The sequence below is a fragment of the Rhipicephalus microplus genome, chromosome 10 (genome assembly GCF_043290135.1).
Source record: "Rhipicephalus microplus isolate Deutch F79 chromosome 10, USDA_Rmic, whole genome shotgun sequence".
Classification (NCBI taxonomy): Eukaryota; Metazoa; Arthropoda; class Arachnida; order Ixodida; family Ixodidae; genus Rhipicephalus; species Rhipicephalus microplus.
The window spans coordinates 36,406,720-36,424,643 of NC_134709.1; the positions used below are offsets into that span (position 1 = coordinate 36,406,720).

Sequence of the window (17,924 nt, forward strand, 5' to 3'; positions counted from 1 at the left end):
ATGCATGAAGTGGGTATGCGCCACAGTTAATAGGTGATTCACGAACAAGTTTTCTAATGAGTTGGAGCATTGGTACGACTCACTCGTTACGCAATTCCTGTTGTGTGACGCCTGGTTGTTTCTCTGATATTTTAAAACACTCAATTACTCATATTAGCGAGATTCCTTTCCCGACATCAAGCCTGCCTAAGGCCTCTTCGCAAACGAGCTCGTATCACCGGCGTAGGTCAGTTGTAGACTACTGGGCCGACAAGCAGTGGACCTGGGTTCAAATCCCTCTGAGTCTTTGATGATTTACCAAGTTTTCTTTCTTATTTCTTGTAATACTAGTTACGAACACTGGCGGTGCGAGTGGCGGACAACTACGGCGCCACACGTCATCCATGTGCTGATCTCATAACAGCTTTCGCTGTAAGAGAAACCAAAAAAGGATTGACAAAGCAAGCATAGCCATTTAGAGTGTGGTATAGCCACGGGTAGAAATAAAGAAATACGTGACTGTGGCAAGCCATGACCAGCTTGGTGCCCACCAGCATTGCGGTGACTCAGCCTTGTGTGCGATGCAGCACAAGCCATTTGTCTTATATCAGAAACGTTCACACTCGCCACAGCGCGCCAAGACACTCAAATATGTTTTGTGCAAGTGCAAGTATTACACTGGCCGTATCACTCATATTTACTGCTATTTAGAAGCAATTTAATTAAAAAGAAAGCGTTAACAGAAGCATAAATGGCAAGTTCCTCTCTGATACAAGACTATGACAAAATATTTGTCCTAGTTTTACGTCTTAAGTGAAAAATACTCTATTAAAGCGACCGGGAGGATTCACATTGGGCCTCGGGCGCAAAAGGATGGGCCTCGCTGAACCTCCAGGCTTCTGCTTGTCCACACCCGATTGGCCTTGCGCTGGTCGTATGCCAGGGTGCGTAGCCCTCGCCACGTTGGACAGTGGCGACAGGCGACCCTGCATGTCTTGGGTACGCACAGCCAGGTAGAGGGTGAAGGCGCCGCCGTCCGGTGGAAACAAGCGGGCCGGTACCAGCACGACGACGTGGTGTCGTTTCCGGGAAGGCCGTGGGCTCAGGCTTCCCCGAACGAGGTCCGTATCCCTGATCTGGAAGGCGCGCCGGAAGTTCTCTTCTAGTTCGCTTCCGCGTCGACTGCAGCGCAGCTCCACGTGCTCAACGACGCCAGCGTCCAAGTGCGAGCCCATGGCTGTCCACGTGATCTCTAGTATCCACCGTGGTCCTCGCACCATGGACGCCTCGACGAGCAAGTCTGAGATGGCACCCGGTCCAATAGGGCTGCGCTCCCGGTATCCGACCAGCTGGAACGAGCCGGCATCGACATATCGTCCGAACATTGGACACGGCTCACCTGCCTCGGAAACCTGGGGCGCCCACTGGTCCTCAAAACCTATGTCTTCCGCCAGGTCGGTCAGGCGGTACGCCTTCTTGGGCATCACTATTAGGTTCGATGGCTTTCGTGCTAGGTCTGCGAGAGAGCTGCGACAGACATGGGGCAGCGTTACGTGGGCGTTACTCTCGTCGCCGGCAGCACGCACCGCCATGCGGTACCGTCCAGCGCCCGAGTGGTCCGTGAAGAAGGCCGAGTAGATGCCGTCTCCCGCACTCGTATCGGCACCGAGGCCGTCGTCGTGGAGAGTGATGACCACGTGCCTTCGTCGGGGCCGGCTCACCGAAGCCCACACCGATGCTCCCAGGACCACGTCCTTCCCTCTGGTGAGGCGAGCGTGCAGACTGGCTACAGCCGGGTAAGTGACCCACGACGCTGACGCCTGAGCCCGCAGCTGTATCGCGTGCTTGCCCCGAGTGGTGTACGACGTCACAAGCAGTGTCACGGTGGACGTCGCTGCCCCGCCAGCACCGCCACCTTTTGTAGGGGACACTTGCACCATCCAGCGACCAGGTTTCATGATAGGGAAATGGAAGACTACGGACTGCGTCCGTAGCACATCCTTGGTGCACTCGGGACTCGCCTCATGGTACAGCTCGTCGTCAGGGTCACGGACACGCACGGCGAGGAACTCGACCGCACTTCCTACGACTGCCACGCGGCCGTCCACACCCAGGGAGGCATCGATGATGAAAGGAAGCTGGCGCTCGCCGCGCAACCGAAGCTCCTCGCGACGCACGATGACTTCCCGTTCGTCGGGATGGCTAAGCTGTTGTGCAGCATCAGCCAATGCGTCGTCCAGGAGTGTGCTGTAAACATCACCTTCGCTCGGAACCCAAAAGCTGAGGCCGCCCATTCTGGAAGCGAGCAGCTCCAACGCAGGATCGGCGCGTGCACCCAACGCCACCGTACTGAGAATGACTCCAGTGTTCCACGCTTCAATCGCAGTTTCGTTCTTCCCTCCTAGGGACGCTTCGTGCGTCACAAGCACCGCGATCGCTCCCGCAGGGTGAGAGCCTTTTAGCAGCTGAGCCGCGCGCTCAAGTCCCTTCGACGGGTACACGCCAGCTCGACCACAGCCGTATGGTACAAGAAGTCTTAGGGCCCTTCTCGAACGAGACTCCAGCTTCGTCAGGTTGGCGAGGACGTGTGCCTCGTCTTCGGCGAGCGCAACCAGCGCAAGCTGCGTACCGTCCGGCATCCGAGACTGGATAAAGCGTGACACGGAATGGTGCACCTGTCTCATCCAGCTTCCGCGACACATTCCTTCCGAGGCGTCCAGCAGGAGGACGACACGTGCAGTGACGTTCTCCTTGGGCCTCACGAACCGGAAACGAGGCTCTTTGGGCGAGCGCTTCGGCTCTCGCTTCAGTGTAAAGTCTTCGTGGGAATAGATAATTTCCGACGTACTTTGCCTGTGGCAGAGAACGTTGTGCTGAGTGGGAAGGTACCTGGCCGCTGTCGGGTTGTTCGCTGCCGCGTAGGGCATCCGCAGTAAATCCATCAGCGTCTGCCTGTTGTTGAGCTGGAGGAACAGGTGGCAGTCCGGCCTAACCATTCCCAAGGGTGTCGCCGCGCATCTGCTTCCGTCGGGCAGAGATAGCACTCCGGTGAGGCCTTTCGAAAGGCTCACGGGAAACACGGTGTCGTTGTCGGTCACCGCCATAGGAAAGCGCCGGCTGCCCGGAATGCCGATCTCGTCGAAGATCCCGTAACGGAATCGTGGCCAAAGATGCACAAACTCGTGTTCTGGCGCAAGGGTGCCGGATTCTGTGCGGACGTGGCGGTCTTGCGATTGCTGCATGATGGCCGATTCCGGAATGAGGATCATTTCACCCGGCATACCACAAGGTAGAGGCTGCACAAGTTCCATGCGAGGCTTCGTGTTCTCGTCTGAGGGCACCACGCGGACCTGGGCGACCTGGTAGAAGTCGGCGTCCAGCTCTTCGTAGTACCTCCGGTAGCGCCAGGTACTGGGCACCTGTAGCGTGACGCTGTCTATCCACGTGCGTCCGGTCACCTCACGCAGCTCCCGGGAGACCCTGGTAAAGAAGCGCTGCAGGTTCTCGAGAGAGAAGTCTTGTTCCGAGACGTTCCTATGTATGGCTACCAGCAGGTGCACTTGGCTTGCTGTTTGCGGGACGTCGTCGGCGCTGCAAGTGGTTATTGCAAACGCCAAGCAGAAAGTGGCGAATCCGCGAAGTCCCATTGCGAGTCTATCGATATACCCAATAGCTCCACCGCAAACTGCTGATTCCTCAGACGTCAACGGATTGATGACGTTAGCTTGAATTTGATTGGTTGGTTTATTAGTTGCACTGGAATTGGGACACCCCCACTACACGTTATACGAATAGCTGCACGTCGGTAGTGAAGAACAACTAAAACATACTATGTAAAACATGACAAGCTCAAGTATATCTCCAAATATACAGTATTTTAGCCCCAAATAACTGCCCAACTTATAGCAAGTGTTTCAAGGTGGGTGAGTGAAACATGGACGGACGAAACTTATGTCGTATGCGTCAAACATATGATGCAAGGATAACGAAGCACTATGACTCGATCAAACATATATGATTGTGAAGACGATGAGGACAATTTTCATACTAGCACGCGCCAGCGGCTGAGTAGACCGTGCAAAGAATGTTCGTATTAGAAAAATAGCAATATTTGTAAAATTTAAACAAAAAATAGTCTGAAAGAGAGATTTGGTGAACTATGTTGCTCTGCAGTGTTCAAATAGTTGGCGAGACTGTGCTCATTCAACTTATCTACAAAAGTCATATTACTGAAAAACACCACAGGGCTTGTGTTCTCTTTATGTGACAATTAATAACTATTACAGTGCCATTAGCTGTCTAATGGTGGTAACTATGTACCGACAACATCGAAAACTGTACGGAGAGATGCACCATAAGAACGAGGCGTGACTTCCACTTCGTCTTGTTTACTCACACCTTCCATTGAACGTTACATTACACATGATCTGCGGGCATCAATATAAGAAATACAAATCCTAAATATCACTTTCAAGTTTCACAAAACTGGTAACCTGAGTGTGTCCCACGGATGAGAAGAAATAGGAACGTGTAAATTGTACTGAAGTAATGATAAAAGAGTTTAAACGTTTAAGAGCTGTCTTCTCATCATCTTGCATTTTCTTCCACTGTGCCTGCCGCATTCACATATATACAAAGTCATCAATTCTTATTCATTTAATTTTGGGAATCACTTCGTCAGACACATGTTGAACCTATTCCTTATTTGGATGGTCGACGTTAATCCCAGATTTTTCCTGTGTAATCTAAGCGTTTAATTATGTTCTTATTCCTGTTGCTTTACACTCTTCTTTATGTGCACATGTTCTTGTTTCTTCTGCATTTATATGCGTATCTTGCTTGCTGCAGCCGCTTCTTTTTAATAATATAATGCTATTTCTCTTTGTTCAATTGTTTCTAGGCAGTGAAACATCTATTTGTTGATACTTTCAGGCTGCAAACTTTTTTGTTACATATTTCTTTACCATATGTCGTGAGGTGTAAATTCTTTATATAGATGCTCATACGTATCCACATAACAAGTCTTATAAGTACACACTTCACTCCCTGTATATATAATTGTATTAGTAATCAGTCAGTAAGTGCCACTTTGCCACACTCCACTTAGCTCAATAATACTTACGTGCCAAGCCGAAGAATCCACCTGACTCAAAACACCAAGTTTCATGAGCGAATCGAGCTCTACTGTTAGCTAATGCGAGCGTACATCCCGAATCATGACGTAAGGTAACTTTTAGTTATCAATTTAAACGACGCCAATCTAGCCGCTTCAATGACCTTTGTTCTCAAGTAAACCACAGTACATAAAGATCTCTTGAAATGAAAGTTGGCATTCACTCCCTGTATATATAATTGTATTAGTAATCAGTCAGTAAGTGCCACTTTGCCACACTCCACTTAGCTCAATAATACTTACGTGCCAAGCCGAAGAATCCACCTGACTCAAAACACCAAGTTTCATGAGCGAATCGAGCTCTACTGTTAGCTAATGCGAGCGTACATCCCGAATCATGACGTAAGGTAACTTTTAGTTATCAATTTAAACGACGCCAATCTAGCCGCTTCAATGACCTTTGTTCTCAAGTAAACCACAGTACATAAAGATCTCTTGAAATGAAAGTTGGCATGACGCCGAATATAATCAACAACTGAACACTAGCACTGTGCCATGCAATCCGCCTTTTCAATTTTCCTGCGCTGCCCTCTGCCGCTTTGTTAGGGTTTCATTAGGGGTCGGGACAAGAGGTATTATCGGAACGAAGGCCTCCGAGATTAAGAGGCGTTTTGTGACCTCCCGCTAAGCGGAGGGCACATGCACTGTAGAATCGTGAAAAGGACAGATTGCGGCATGCTACTCATACTGTACTTAGGTGGACACCTCCGTGAACGTGACGACTATAAAGATCCGAAATCAAAGCAAGTGGCGCTAACGTTTTGCGAAATTCATTAGCCAGGCATAGCGACGAGGGTCGGTGGTTGTCGAATACACGACACGACTGCGTCGTATGTGGGAGGCCGGTCTTCTTGCTGCGAAGGAACACCTAGTGTTGGTGTATGTGGCTCCTCCCTTTGAGAGCAGTACGCAGTATCTCTTCCGACGGTGTGACCGACCATGGTTGTCGAGTCCATGGCGCATCCGTAAGGCGGTGGTGTGTCATTGAGTACGTCGTGGAAGCCTCCAAATGACCCGCCTTTAGATGCTGTGTACGCAGGGGGCGGTGTTTGTACGGCCACTGGATTACCCTGCGAATAAAAAAGCCTGTCTGAATTCCTTGCTGTGATAACACAGCAAGCGTCAGAAAGAACACTCGGAAGAGAAAACTTAAGGAGCACTTGCCCCGACGGAGAATTGTGGGCATGCGAGCCTCGGCGTGTGCGTGACTTCCACAATATATACATCTGCTCGTTCCTTTCCACCCATCACACTGCACAATGCTCTCTCCGAACAGTGCTCTTTCTCGATTCCGGGAACCAAACCCTCACCCACGTGCTTAGCAGCGCAACACTTCGGTCGCTGCGGGCAACAACGACATGCATTCACGTGTTCCCATCCAGGCAATGATGAAATTCGGTCACGTGATACGACAGATGACACCGATAAAAGATCGGCTTGCAATATGAGAAACTACCGATCACCAACCAAGAGACGATCGGGAGAGCATCGATTATTGGAAAACGGCGCGTGCGAATATGCATACGAATCGTGCACTCTCGAGGACCAGGCGCACTTATTTAACGTCGTCCATGTCAAGTTTTCTTCGTTTTTTCCCCTCACATCTATACGCTGTCGATGAAAGCTGTAAGGCTGGCCTTCTGTAAGGCAATGAAAACTGCGCTTGAAAAGCAACGATGAAACAAAAAAATGATGAATATGACTCCCGTCCTCTACGTTGTCTAACTCGGGCATAGTATATGAGGTATAGTACATACAGGACGGGACAGAGACGGAGACACATAAAACAAGCACACAAACACAGCTTCATGTGTCTTCTTCTGTGTCCCATCCTGGATCCGTCATACCTCACATATTATAGACAACCAACAAGCCCGCCATGCAACTTCAGTTATTTTGTGCAGTTATAATTAATCTGGGTAAAAAAACGAAAAAACACTGCGCTCGTAATACATTGACATGGCGATTATGAAGAGTGCAGTGGGTCGTACCTCTTTCTTGGCGCTCCGGCAGCCTCGGCAGACGCACCACACCATGGCGAACAGGGAGGCGACGGCGAGCAGGCTGGTGGCGAGAAACACGGTCGCCAAAACAGCTCGACCCAGCGCCGACGCTTGGACGTGAAACGACCGTACCGCCACAAACTCTGCGACGCGTACGGAAGGGCATCCCACAATGCACGGCGTCGTTCGGCGTCATTCAACAAGCTCCACGAAACATTACCTCATTTGTGTTAAGCGAAATTCTGTAAACTAACGCTCCAGTACAAAAACTATTTACACTCCTCGCTGTGCAGGGCCCAAGCTGTCACTCTTAGGCTCCTACAAACAAACACTCACTCAAGCTCTGCGGTCCTGCACACAGTGTACCCCGAACGATTCCCAAGCCTGCAAAGCAGTCTGTGAGGTGGCTATGCGGACTTCAAACATGTCATCAGCGGCTTCCTCTCTCCCGGTCCCCCTCTTCTCTCACAACAAAATCAGCCACATATATTGTCAGTCCCAAAGTCAGCCCCATTTATTGACATGATAGGGGGGGGGGGGCACAGCGAGGAACCTTCGCCCCCTTCCCCTCTCAACGAGAATCCTACGCACTCTTATTCGTATTTAGTGGATACGAAGGTCAATCGATCATTACTTGCAAAGGTATTCGGGACTCCCATAAAACTTGCTTATTGGAGGTCACATTTTAAAGACCTCTTAACGGGGCACAACTCGAATAAACGCAAGAAACACAAGGCTGTGTTATAGACCCCTTTAATCTCTCACCTACTTTTCGCTTTACCCCTTGCAGAGACTGAAATCCGTTGTTTCGTTCCCTTCACGTAATCTCGGTTCAATAATGGTCAGTGACACAAAAGGCATGACACTCGGTCTTTGCCTTCCGAGACCACTGCATGCAAGTTATATCGGATTCACTCGGACGCTTTCCTATCCTTCGAGTTGAACTCAAATCAATACATGTCAAGCTTTTGTCTAAATGCCCTGGCAGCAGAACTTATGGGGATAATCGGGGTGAACAGTGGAAGTGCCTCAGACTTGCTGGCTGACGTTTCAATAGGAGGACATATCTTAATCAAAGGCGCCGTGTCATCCTTGGCGTGTTAGTCTTAAGGGGGTTAGTGGTCACGTCACCTCCTGGTGGTGGCGCGTGTACCAGTCCGAGACACTTCCACTGTTCACCCTGATTCTCCCACTACGTTGTTTCCATCTGCCAGCTCCCATCTAGATTCTGGCAGCAGAACTGTATCTTCATTCCGGTAAAACACGACACCAGTCACTGATTTCCCGCACGGCAGCTCACAGAATTTCTCGGTCGATTATGTTCGCGGAGTTATAAACTTACTTTTAGATATGTGGTAGAAGCACATGCTCCTCGGATGCGGAAGCACTCTCTCACTCTCATTGCGCTTCTGGTTATCGCGCCCACTTCCTGCGAGGGCGTCTTTAGAACTCGCTCGAGGCCTGAGCAACGTCTCCATTGGTGACGCTGTCGAGGAAGTGGTTAAAGACCCGCCACCCTGGCGGTGACTGTAGTAGACAGTATCATCCATCACGGAGTTCCCAGAATCGACGTCCGAAACCATGGCGGTGGTCGCGGCTCCCCTGACACCAGGGGCGAGCATACAGAATGCCAGTGTCGTCAGGCAGGTTATTTGGTTCAACAGGTGCCATTTTGTGTGGAACACCATCATCCGGCCAGGGGGATGCGTGCCGATCAGTTTCTGATGGAGAAAAGTCTTTGTTAATATCACGTAAAAAAATCGGCTTTATTGCGTTTATTGTTGTACAATAGAGCACATCAAAGCACGGCACAAGATCTAGAACACTGCAGTAAACATATGGCATCGTTTAATAGCACAAATTTAAAGAATCGCCCCAATCAGTGATGCAAAGGTGATTTTAATTAAGCATGACTGGTTAGTTAGTTAGTTAGTTAATTAGTCAGTCAGTTAGTTAGTTAGTCATTTAGTTAGTCTATTAGTTAATCAGTGAATCAGTTAGTTAATTAGTTGGTCAGGTGGTTAATTAGTTGATTAGTTAATCAGTTAGTGCATTAGTTGATTAGTTACACAGTTAGTTCATTTGTTAATCAGTTAGTTAATTACTTAACCAGTTAGTTATTTGGCTAATTATTCGAATAATTGGTCAGTTAGGTAATTGGTTAAACAGTTAATTAGTATGCTATTTAGTCAGTTAGTCGGTTAATTAGCTAGTTGGCTTATCAGTTAATCAGCCAGTTAGGTAATCAGTTAATCAGCCAGTTAGGTAATCAGTTATTTAGCTAGTTAGTTAATCGGTAAGTTAATCAGTTAGTTAATTAGTTGGTTAATCAGTTAGTTAATTAGTTAGTTAGTTAGTTAGTTAGTTAGTTAGTTAGTTAGTTAGTTAGTTAGTTAGTTAGTTAGTTAGTTAGTTAGTTAGTTAGTTAGTTAGTTAGTTAGTTAGTTAGTTAGTTAGTTAGTTAGTTAGTTAAACCAAAATGTCTTTGTTCAATATTAGCATTCATTTGTGCAATTGCATCTTATTATTCTCTTTTTTTTTTCGCTTTCCAATCAAGCGCACGAGGTCACGTGAGTGTTCTTGTACACCTAATGTTGATGCCGACGACGGACACTTCCCGTATTCCATGGCGCAACTGAGCCGAGTGCGTGGACTGCACTCGTCAACTCAATATTGTTAAGCTAGAGGAGGGGCCCTTCAACCAGCGTTTGTATATCACTGCTGTGTGTGTGGCGTCCTGCCTCAGAAGGCTGTATGGAGGTATTGAATCATATTTTTTTGTGTTTAGAAAAATTTTTTTCGTGATATTGAGCACTTCGTACACAACTACAGGGAGAGCAGTGAGCCATGCCTGCGTAATGTTTGCCCAAAATTATGATAGATTCAGACAGGGAAGTTTATTGCAAACCGGTAGCAACATTTCAGATGAGTCAACTGTCTGGTGTAACAAAATCACTTCAGTGGCGTGTACAAACAAGAGAACATAGACAAGATGTAACACATAGCACTTCAATATCTTCACAGATCACGAATCACTCAAGAAAACAAAAAAGAAGAAGAAACGCAAAAAGCACTAAGTTGAAACAGATTCACATATTACGTGCGACAAGATGCAATTTTTTTTCTTTCCATTCTTCCGAGTTAAAACGGCAGTAAAGGAAATTCAATATTCCCATTCCAAACTCCGAAAAAAAGCGTGTATGCCACCTTCTGATGAAGGCTTCTCCACTCTGAGTTTCAGAAAAAGCTTAACTCTTCTGAAGAGATTTACTAAGCGCGATCAAGCGTCCAGCCATTTAGGCCATGTGCGTTCATGATCAGCCCTAATAGTCGCACTGGTCACTAGGTGCGCCGGCTACAAGTACTTCTTCAAGTTGTATCCAAATGTTTATGTATCCCGACTTAACTTAAGAGTTCTTCACTCAACGTCCGCCCTTCAACTTGGCCTCCTCTCACAGGTTGCCATGAGGGGTGAGACCGTGGTTTTTTTTTTTCATTATTCCATGTTAGTCACAAGCTGCCGGGGTTGGCGGGGCTGTCAACACGCTCACATTGCGCAGCTTCTTTACGTGAATTTTACATCAAACGTTAAACTGTGAATCGGAAGTATGCAAGTAAGCATTTGAGCTGAAGTATAGTGGCACACTTTCAATTATTTACGAAGATTTACCTGCGTGGAGACCAAGACGTTTAGGTGCAGTAATGAACGCTGAGACTTTTTTTCGCAATAACACAACTACTGCGGGGCGCGCTCAGATATAGCTATTCCAGCTTGAATTTTACCTCTGATAGGCTCATCATTCGTTCACAAGCAGTTCACGGTGGGTGGCGTTGCTGAAGACAGGTATGAAAACCGGGTTAATAATGGTTTCTATCATTGATAGGCCAACCAGCTATTCTATACAATAACATAAGTTCAACTTAGCCAATCAGAATTCAGCGGCAGTACACAGTGAACCATTATAATCGGTTGCAACCCAGAAAAAAATATTTACGCTCCAATTACGGAGCGTACGTTTTCGCGCACACAGTTCACTTGTCTTTCAGCTTTGAAAGACAGCCATGCTGACGGGTTTCCGCTCGAACCCTAAGTACTTTTTCTCCTCTGCTCAGGTAAATGCTACGTATATTAGGAGTTAAAGGTAACATTAGGTTTGGATGGACACTACTGTCAGAATCCTTGGCTACATTTACCTTAACGTTTTAAGTGTTTGGTCTAAAACCATCGATACAAAAGTGTGTAAGTATGATAGAGTCAACTACGTTGTAGGCCTTGAAAGTACTTGACGTCACAAACATGAGTAAGCGTCATCAGATTGAGCATTTAAGTGAGTTCATTATATGTGCGAGCCAGTGATGTGTATTTCCCTAATTAATTGCACCAACTAGCCTAAACGTGTGTTATACAAGATATCCTCTCGAGTCCATATAGGCTGCACAAGACACTCAATTATTCAAAAAAATTACCTTTGATCGACTCGGGGAGCTCCGCTGGCAGGGAACGCCTTGTTGCCGATGGCTCGCGTCTTCCCACAGGTGCACGCCAGCTGCAGCGGTGTGCAAACACTTTTTTTTTCTCAGATGTGATACGGACAAGCGCGCACGGTCGTGGCCCAACATTCTTCGTGTTTGTCGAGAGTAAACAGCGTCGTCCTCTATCTGTCTGTATCTGACGATAGCGACAAAACGACTCGAGCCGGCGGTCGCACCTCTCACCTCGTGAGATACCTACGGCGGCCCCTCGAAAGCGCGAGAACGTGCACACGTGCATTATATAAAGGGGTGCTACTCACTGTCGTACGGAACGGCATTCAAAGGAAGCACATTCCAGGAACTAGTTTTTCTTTGGGAAGAACACAGGAACGCCACCGTTTTGTTCTGAATTGCTGAAACTGTAACGGTAATTCGTTGCATTCAGTAGGGAACATCGGAGGCAACTGCGTTGCTTCGAAAAATGTTCCACGGTATTCGGCAGGCGCTGGCAAGCAGCGCATCATGCAGAACTGGACGGACGGGTCACCGCGTAGGGCCGTTCCACGCGCTTCCCGCACAGCCGCAACCCCTACCGCACGCAAGCGGGGGACAAATAGGCCAATCGGCGACGCTGCGGAGGGTGAAAGAGCGTCGCCAATTGGCTTATTCGTCCCCCGCTTGCGTGCGGTAGGGGTCCCGGCACGTGCGTTGCGGCTGTGCGGGAAGCGCGTGGAACGGCCCGTAAAGTGCGAAAATGTACCGCTCGCCTGTCGTGCGACATTTATGCGTCCCGGTTTTCACTTTAAGGTGCCCGCCGATGGCGCCGGGAAACGAAAGACGCCGAGATATGACCACGTGCAGGAAGAACATTTGTTTTTCACATCTGCCCTAGTCACGTGGGAGGGTGGTCACGTGTCCTAGAAATAATATCACTTTCATCAACAAGTGCATGCTCTCTTCCTCCTTTTCCTTGACACTCGCACACCGAGTACCGAAATTGTCTTTTTTTTTTCTTCCTAGACGTAATGAAAAGTCACCCGTATTGTTACGATCGCGCTCGTGTTACAATCAGACAAATACGGTGTGTGTAATATACGGCACGATGCTTACGCAACCCAAGTTTTCATGCGCTTTCTTGAACGTTTCCAAGACAAGTTTTAATTAAAAGACTTGCAATATTTTCCAGAGCACCAACCCCTGTGCATTGGTGGACACGGACGCCGGAGGGAGTCGGCTATGCATGCTCTGGGTTATTTTTCCTGTTAATAAAGTCTTTTTTGTAGTTTTTGGCATTCGTCAATACAACAATAAAGCTGTTCCTAGAGCTTCTTTTTCCTCGTGCGATGATCGCGCACGGTGGCATGGTTCACCTTTGTATTTGTTTGTGCGCCCGAATGTCACTCCGGCCATGCTCGAATAGGTGGCGCTTGATGCCCGCGCTGGTTCCCCATACAAAGTAACATGCCTGCAGTATATAGACGCCGCCAAAAATGCGTTTTACAGCGAGCGCTGTTGTGAGATCAGAACACAGGTCACGCGCGGGGCCGCAGTTGTCTGCTGCCTCTAGCGCCGGTGTCCGTAACCAGTATCGCAGTAAATAAGGAAAAAAATCAGTTAATATAAACACCAATGGCACGATGGGATTCGAACCCGGGTCCGCTGCGTGTCATTCCAGTATTCGGCCAGGCTGGTGCTTGGAAATAGGTTGTAAGCTGGCCTCAGGCAGGCTTGATGTCAGGAAAGAAATCACGTTAATAGGAGTAAAAAAAAAGCGTTTTATAACATCAAAGGAACAACCAGGCGTGACACAATGCGAACTTCGTAACGAGTGGGTCGTTCAATGCTCCGACCTATTAGAAAACTTGCTCTTCATCTCCTATTATCTGTGGCGTATACCTATTTCAGGCGTAATTCTTGACCGTCATCATTCACAGGCTGCATAAAAAATTACGGCATATTCATGGGGTGAATGATGATGAATGAGCGAAGCTCCGGAGGGATTCATCGATAAACTGTGAATCTTCCGTGTAATTCGCCCAGTCGATCATCATGTAAAGACGTGAGAAACGCTGTGTGTGTATATACACAAATCAACTTTTATTTGTTCTTAGACGATGGATGGCTTGCGATGTCCCTTGCCTCGCGCGCTCGCACATCGGGATTCTGTCTGCGAGCGCGCGCTGCTGCCGCCTTGCGCTCTCTCCGCTGTGCAGCCTTATCCATCCGGCGACTCCGAGCGCGCGCCAACAGCGAACGATGGATGGATGGATGGATGGATATGGCTGTACCCTTTAGATCGGGCGGTGGCTAGCGCCATCAAGCCGTAGTACCTAATGAACCAAAAACTATATTTATTTTTTTTCCTTAAAAAGTGAGTTTGAGGATTCGTACTTTGCAGTGAAGAGTTTAATTTTCACTCGTGTCTTGACTTTAGCCACCAATCAGATAACCTCCTTCTGGTTAAGTCTACCCGCTTAAAGTTTATTTTGCCCTCCTGGTCCCTAAACCCCAGTGCTTTGAAAAACTCTGCGCCATCATCCTGAACTATAGGGTGAAGCCCTTTACAGAACATTATCAAGTGTTCGGCAGTTTCTTCTTCCTCTCCACACGCACTGCATACTGTGTCTACCCCTTCGTATTTGGCCCGATATGTCTTGGTTCGCAGTACTCCCGTCCTGGCCTCAAACAGTAGAAAACTACCCCGAGTATTATCATAGATCCTTTCCTTGGCAATTTCCTGCTTAAAAGTTTGATAGATCTCTAGTGCGGACTTCTTAATCATGCCCATTCTCCACATGGCAGTCTCCGTTTCCTTTACTTTCTTCTTAGCCGATAGTTCTTTTTGGTTTGGCCACCTGCTGTTTTCTAAGTATTTACCAGTCAACTTCCTGGTTCGCTTCCTCCATTTTGTATCGACATTCTTCATGTACAAGTAGCTGAAAACCTTCCTAGCCCAACGCTCTTCCCCATTTCTCTCAATCGTTTCTCAAATTTTATCTTGCTGCTAGCTTCCCTGCCCTCAAATGATGTCCACCCCATATCACCTTGTACTCCCTGATTTGGTGTATTCCCGTGAGCTCCTAAAGCAAGCCTACCTATTCCACGTTGCTTAATTTCTAATCTTGCTTGAACTTCTGATATCATGCACAAGACCGCATTGCCGAACGTCAGCCCTGGAACCATGACCCCTTTCCATATTCCTCTCACAACATCATACCTATTGTAATTCCACAGTGCCCTATTTTTCATGACTGCTGCATTCCTGTTACCTTTATAGTCACGTATATTTCGTGTTCCCTCAGATACTCGGTCCCATTGCTTATCCATACGCCCAGATATTTGTATTTATCTGTTATCTCTAGCGTGACCTCCTGTATTCTAAGCTCACTACCTTCGTTGTCATTGAAAATCATGACTGCTGATTTTTCCTTACTGAATCTAAAATCTACCCTATCTCCCTCATTACCGCAGATGTCAATCAATCTCTGCAAATCTTCCTTGTTGTTGGCCATTAGCACTATATCATCTGCGTATATTAATGCTGGTAGTGCCTGATCAATCAGTTTTCCTTGTTTGACTAAAGAGAGGTTGAAGCCCAGTCCACTTCCCTCTAATTTTGCCTCTAATCCTTGTAGGTACATCATGAATAATAAGGGTGACAGGGGGCACCCCTGCCTAAGCCCCTGTTTTACCTCTGCAGGCTTGGATACCTGTTTTTCCCACTTTATAACTACCTTGTTGCCTTTATAGATACCCTTTAAAAGATTAGTGACTACATGTTCCACGCCTAGTGTGTCCAGTATTCCCCACAATTCCTCTTGAACCACGCTATCGTACGCTCCCTTGATATCCAAAAATGCTAGCCACAGGGGCCTGTGTTCCTTTTCTGCTATTTCGATGCACTGCGTCAGTGAGAACAGATTGTCTTCCAACCTCCTGTGTTTCCGAAACCCATTCTGCAGTTCCCCCAGCACCCCCTCATCCTCTATCCACGCCTGCAGTCTTTCTTTTATAATCTGCATCGCCAGCCTGTAGACCACTGATGTCACTGTTATAGGACGGTAGTTGTTTATGTTCGCTTTGTCCCCCTTTCCTTTATAGATCATGCTCATCCTGCTAAGTTTCCATCCATTGGGAACTTCACCATCGATTATTATTTTGCTCACTGCCTCTCTCAAAGCCTGCTTAGACTTCGGACCTAATGTCTTTATCAGCCTAATTGGAATGCCATCCGGGCCTGTTGATGTACTACCAGGAACCCTTTTCTCAGCCCTTTCCCACTCTTGTTGTGAAAATGGAGCCATTGCACCACTTGATTCGTCCTTGTCTATTGTGGTGCATAAAGTACCTCTTTGTTGAAATTTTTCTGTCACCCTTGTTCTTATATATTCAATAGCTTTGTCCCCTTCTAGCCTAGCACCTTGGGCTGTAGTTATAAAACTCTGCTCTAGGCTCGTCTCATTTCTTAGGGAGTTTAGATGGTTCCAAAATTTCGCAGCTGCCTTTCTATCTTTTTATGTACTTCTGCCAGCCACTGAGCTCCCTTCCTTCTAATCTTTTCATTGATCAGAAGGGATGCATCCCTTCTACAGCTTAGAAAGGTTGCCCATTTTCTTTCACCATCATCTGTCGGTTCACCCCGCTGCTTAGCATGTCTGTGTTCCCTAGAGGCTTCCTGACGTTTTGCTCTGGCTCTCTTAACTTCCTCATCCCACCAACTTTTGGGTTTGTGTCTTCTTTTCCGGGGTGATTTGTCACGCGTCTTAGCAAGCTCTAGCTCAAAGAGTCTAATTAGATTCGTGTATGTCCACACTGTCTTATTATCCTCCGTGATTACTTTCTCAATTTGTTTAGTGGCTATTTCAATTTGCCTTTCTGGATAAAAATTTTCCTGTAGTTGCTCATCTTGTCTCCTTCCCACTTTCACTGCTCTTCCAAAACTTAGCTTGATACGTTTGTGATCGCTACCCAGACTTCTGGAGCCACCTTCATCTATGTGCATTCCCCTGAGCTTATCATACATCCTATGTGACATTAGTGCATAATCTATCGTCGACTGAAGCCTTCCTACCTCCCATGTTATTTGCCCTTCACACTTCTCGGTACTGTTGCAAATGATCAAATCAAGCCTTTCACACATATCCATGATCATTTTGCCTGTCGGGTCGGTATACCCATCTATATCTTCTATGTGCGCATTCATGTCTCCTAGTATAATTATCTCGCACTCTCTTCTTAACTCCTGAATGTCCTTTGATATACACTCTACCATTGCCTGGTTTTCCTCTCTGGCCTTTGCTCCCGTCCACAAGTACGCGAAACCAAGGAGTGTCATTTGACCTGCCACTTTCCCTTTTAGCCATAAATGTTCCTTGCACTCCTGCTTGACCCTTTGCCAGTCTGTACTTTTATGAATGAATGCCCCAATACCACCCCCCTTTCTGCTGCCTTCTGTTCTATTACAATATTCCCACGCGTAGTCCGGATTGTTCGGAGGTTGTTCCATGTCCCTGAGATGTGTTTCTACAAAACCGTATACCATCGGCCTCTCTTCCCTTAGCTGTTCTTCTATCTCTTCCCACTTCAGCCTGTTCCTACCACCCTGCATGTTAATATACCCTATGTCTGAATTGGCTAGGCGCTCGTGGCTACGTCTATTTATGCCCCGGACTCTACCTATCTTAGATATTGGTGCCACTTTGGAATCGTATCTGTCCATACCTCCTGTCGAAGAGTCTCCCTGGTTGTTTTCCTCGTTACTAGCTATCCTGCACCCCGAAGGGCTCGCTTGCCCCCCAAAAAAGCTACTGCGTGTCCTGCAAGTCGCCAACCCACCTCATGACCTAGCCGCCCATCGAAGTGAATTCTGTCTCGTTGAAAACCCCCCCACCTATGCACCTCTCTGTTTATTTCCACCACCTCAAAGCCTTTCTCTCGACTCATCCGCCATATCTCTTGGTTTGCGTTGACCACCGCTCTTTGCAGGTTGCTATCACGCACCGGTATCTCCGGTATCGTGCATATAACTACCTGTACATTAAGAAGTGGCGCGCATGTCATCGACGCCTTTCGCCAGTGTGGCTGCTAGTCCTTCTGCATCTTCATTGAGGACATCGTTTAAACCGCCTGAAATTATCACGAGGTTTCGTCTATCAGCTGTCGTTTCGAGCTTTGCGCTCGCTTGCCTCATGACTGCTTCCAGCTTGCGTCCTGGGAACGCCCCTACCGCAACCCTCTTGTCACCTCTTACCCTCTCTTTGATGGCTTCTGTGCATCGATTTAAATTCGAGTCCCTG

At 47.6% G+C, this 17,924-nt stretch overlaps 2 protein-coding genes across 2 annotated transcripts; both read right to left on the reverse strand.

Moving 5' to 3' along the window:
* Positions 1-634: 634 nt before the first annotated feature.
* Positions 635-4,201, reverse strand: LOC142774687 (calcium-activated chloride channel regulator 1-like). Its single transcript, XM_075875459.1, has one exon. It carries the CDS (start codon positions 3,624-3,626, stop codon positions 789-791), a length of 2,838 nt encoding a protein of 945 aa, XP_075731574.1. The 5' UTR covers positions 3,627-4,201; the 3' UTR covers positions 635-788.
* A 150-nt stretch (positions 4,202-4,351) lies between these two features.
* On the reverse strand, positions 4,352-11,761 carry LOC119180919 (uncharacterized). Its single transcript, XM_037432056.2, has 4 exons — positions 11,623-11,761; positions 8,498-8,876; positions 7,144-7,298; positions 4,352-6,222 (listed from the first exon to the last, which is right to left on the reverse strand). The coding sequence occupies exons 2-4, from the start codon at positions 8,844-8,846 to the stop codon at positions 5,926-5,928; spliced, it is 801 nt and encodes a 266-aa protein (XP_037287953.2). The 5' UTR covers positions 8,847-8,876; positions 11,623-11,761; the 3' UTR covers positions 4,352-5,925.
* Positions 11,762-17,924: the final 6,163 nt, after the last annotated feature.

What these genes read in the sequence shown, in the direction of transcription:
- LOC142774687 (XM_075875459.1), bottom strand. Translation starts at nt 3,626, where the DNA reads ATGGGACTTCGCGGATTCGCCACTTTCTGCTTGGCGTTTGCAATAACC.
- LOC119180919 (XM_037432056.2), bottom strand. Translation starts at nt 8,846, where the DNA reads ATGATGGTGTTCCACACAAAATGGCACCTGTTGAACCAAATAACCTGC. An exon ending in CTTCTACCACATATCTAAAA is followed by an intron (nt 7,299 to 8,497) that starts GTAAGTTTATAA and finishes TACGCGTCGCAG; the next exon opens with AGTTTGTGGCGGTACGGTCG. An exon ending in GCCGGAGCGCCAAGAAAGAG is followed by an intron (nt 6,223 to 7,143) that starts GTACGACCCACT and finishes TTTTATTCGCAG; the next exon opens with GGTAATCCAGTGGCCGTACA.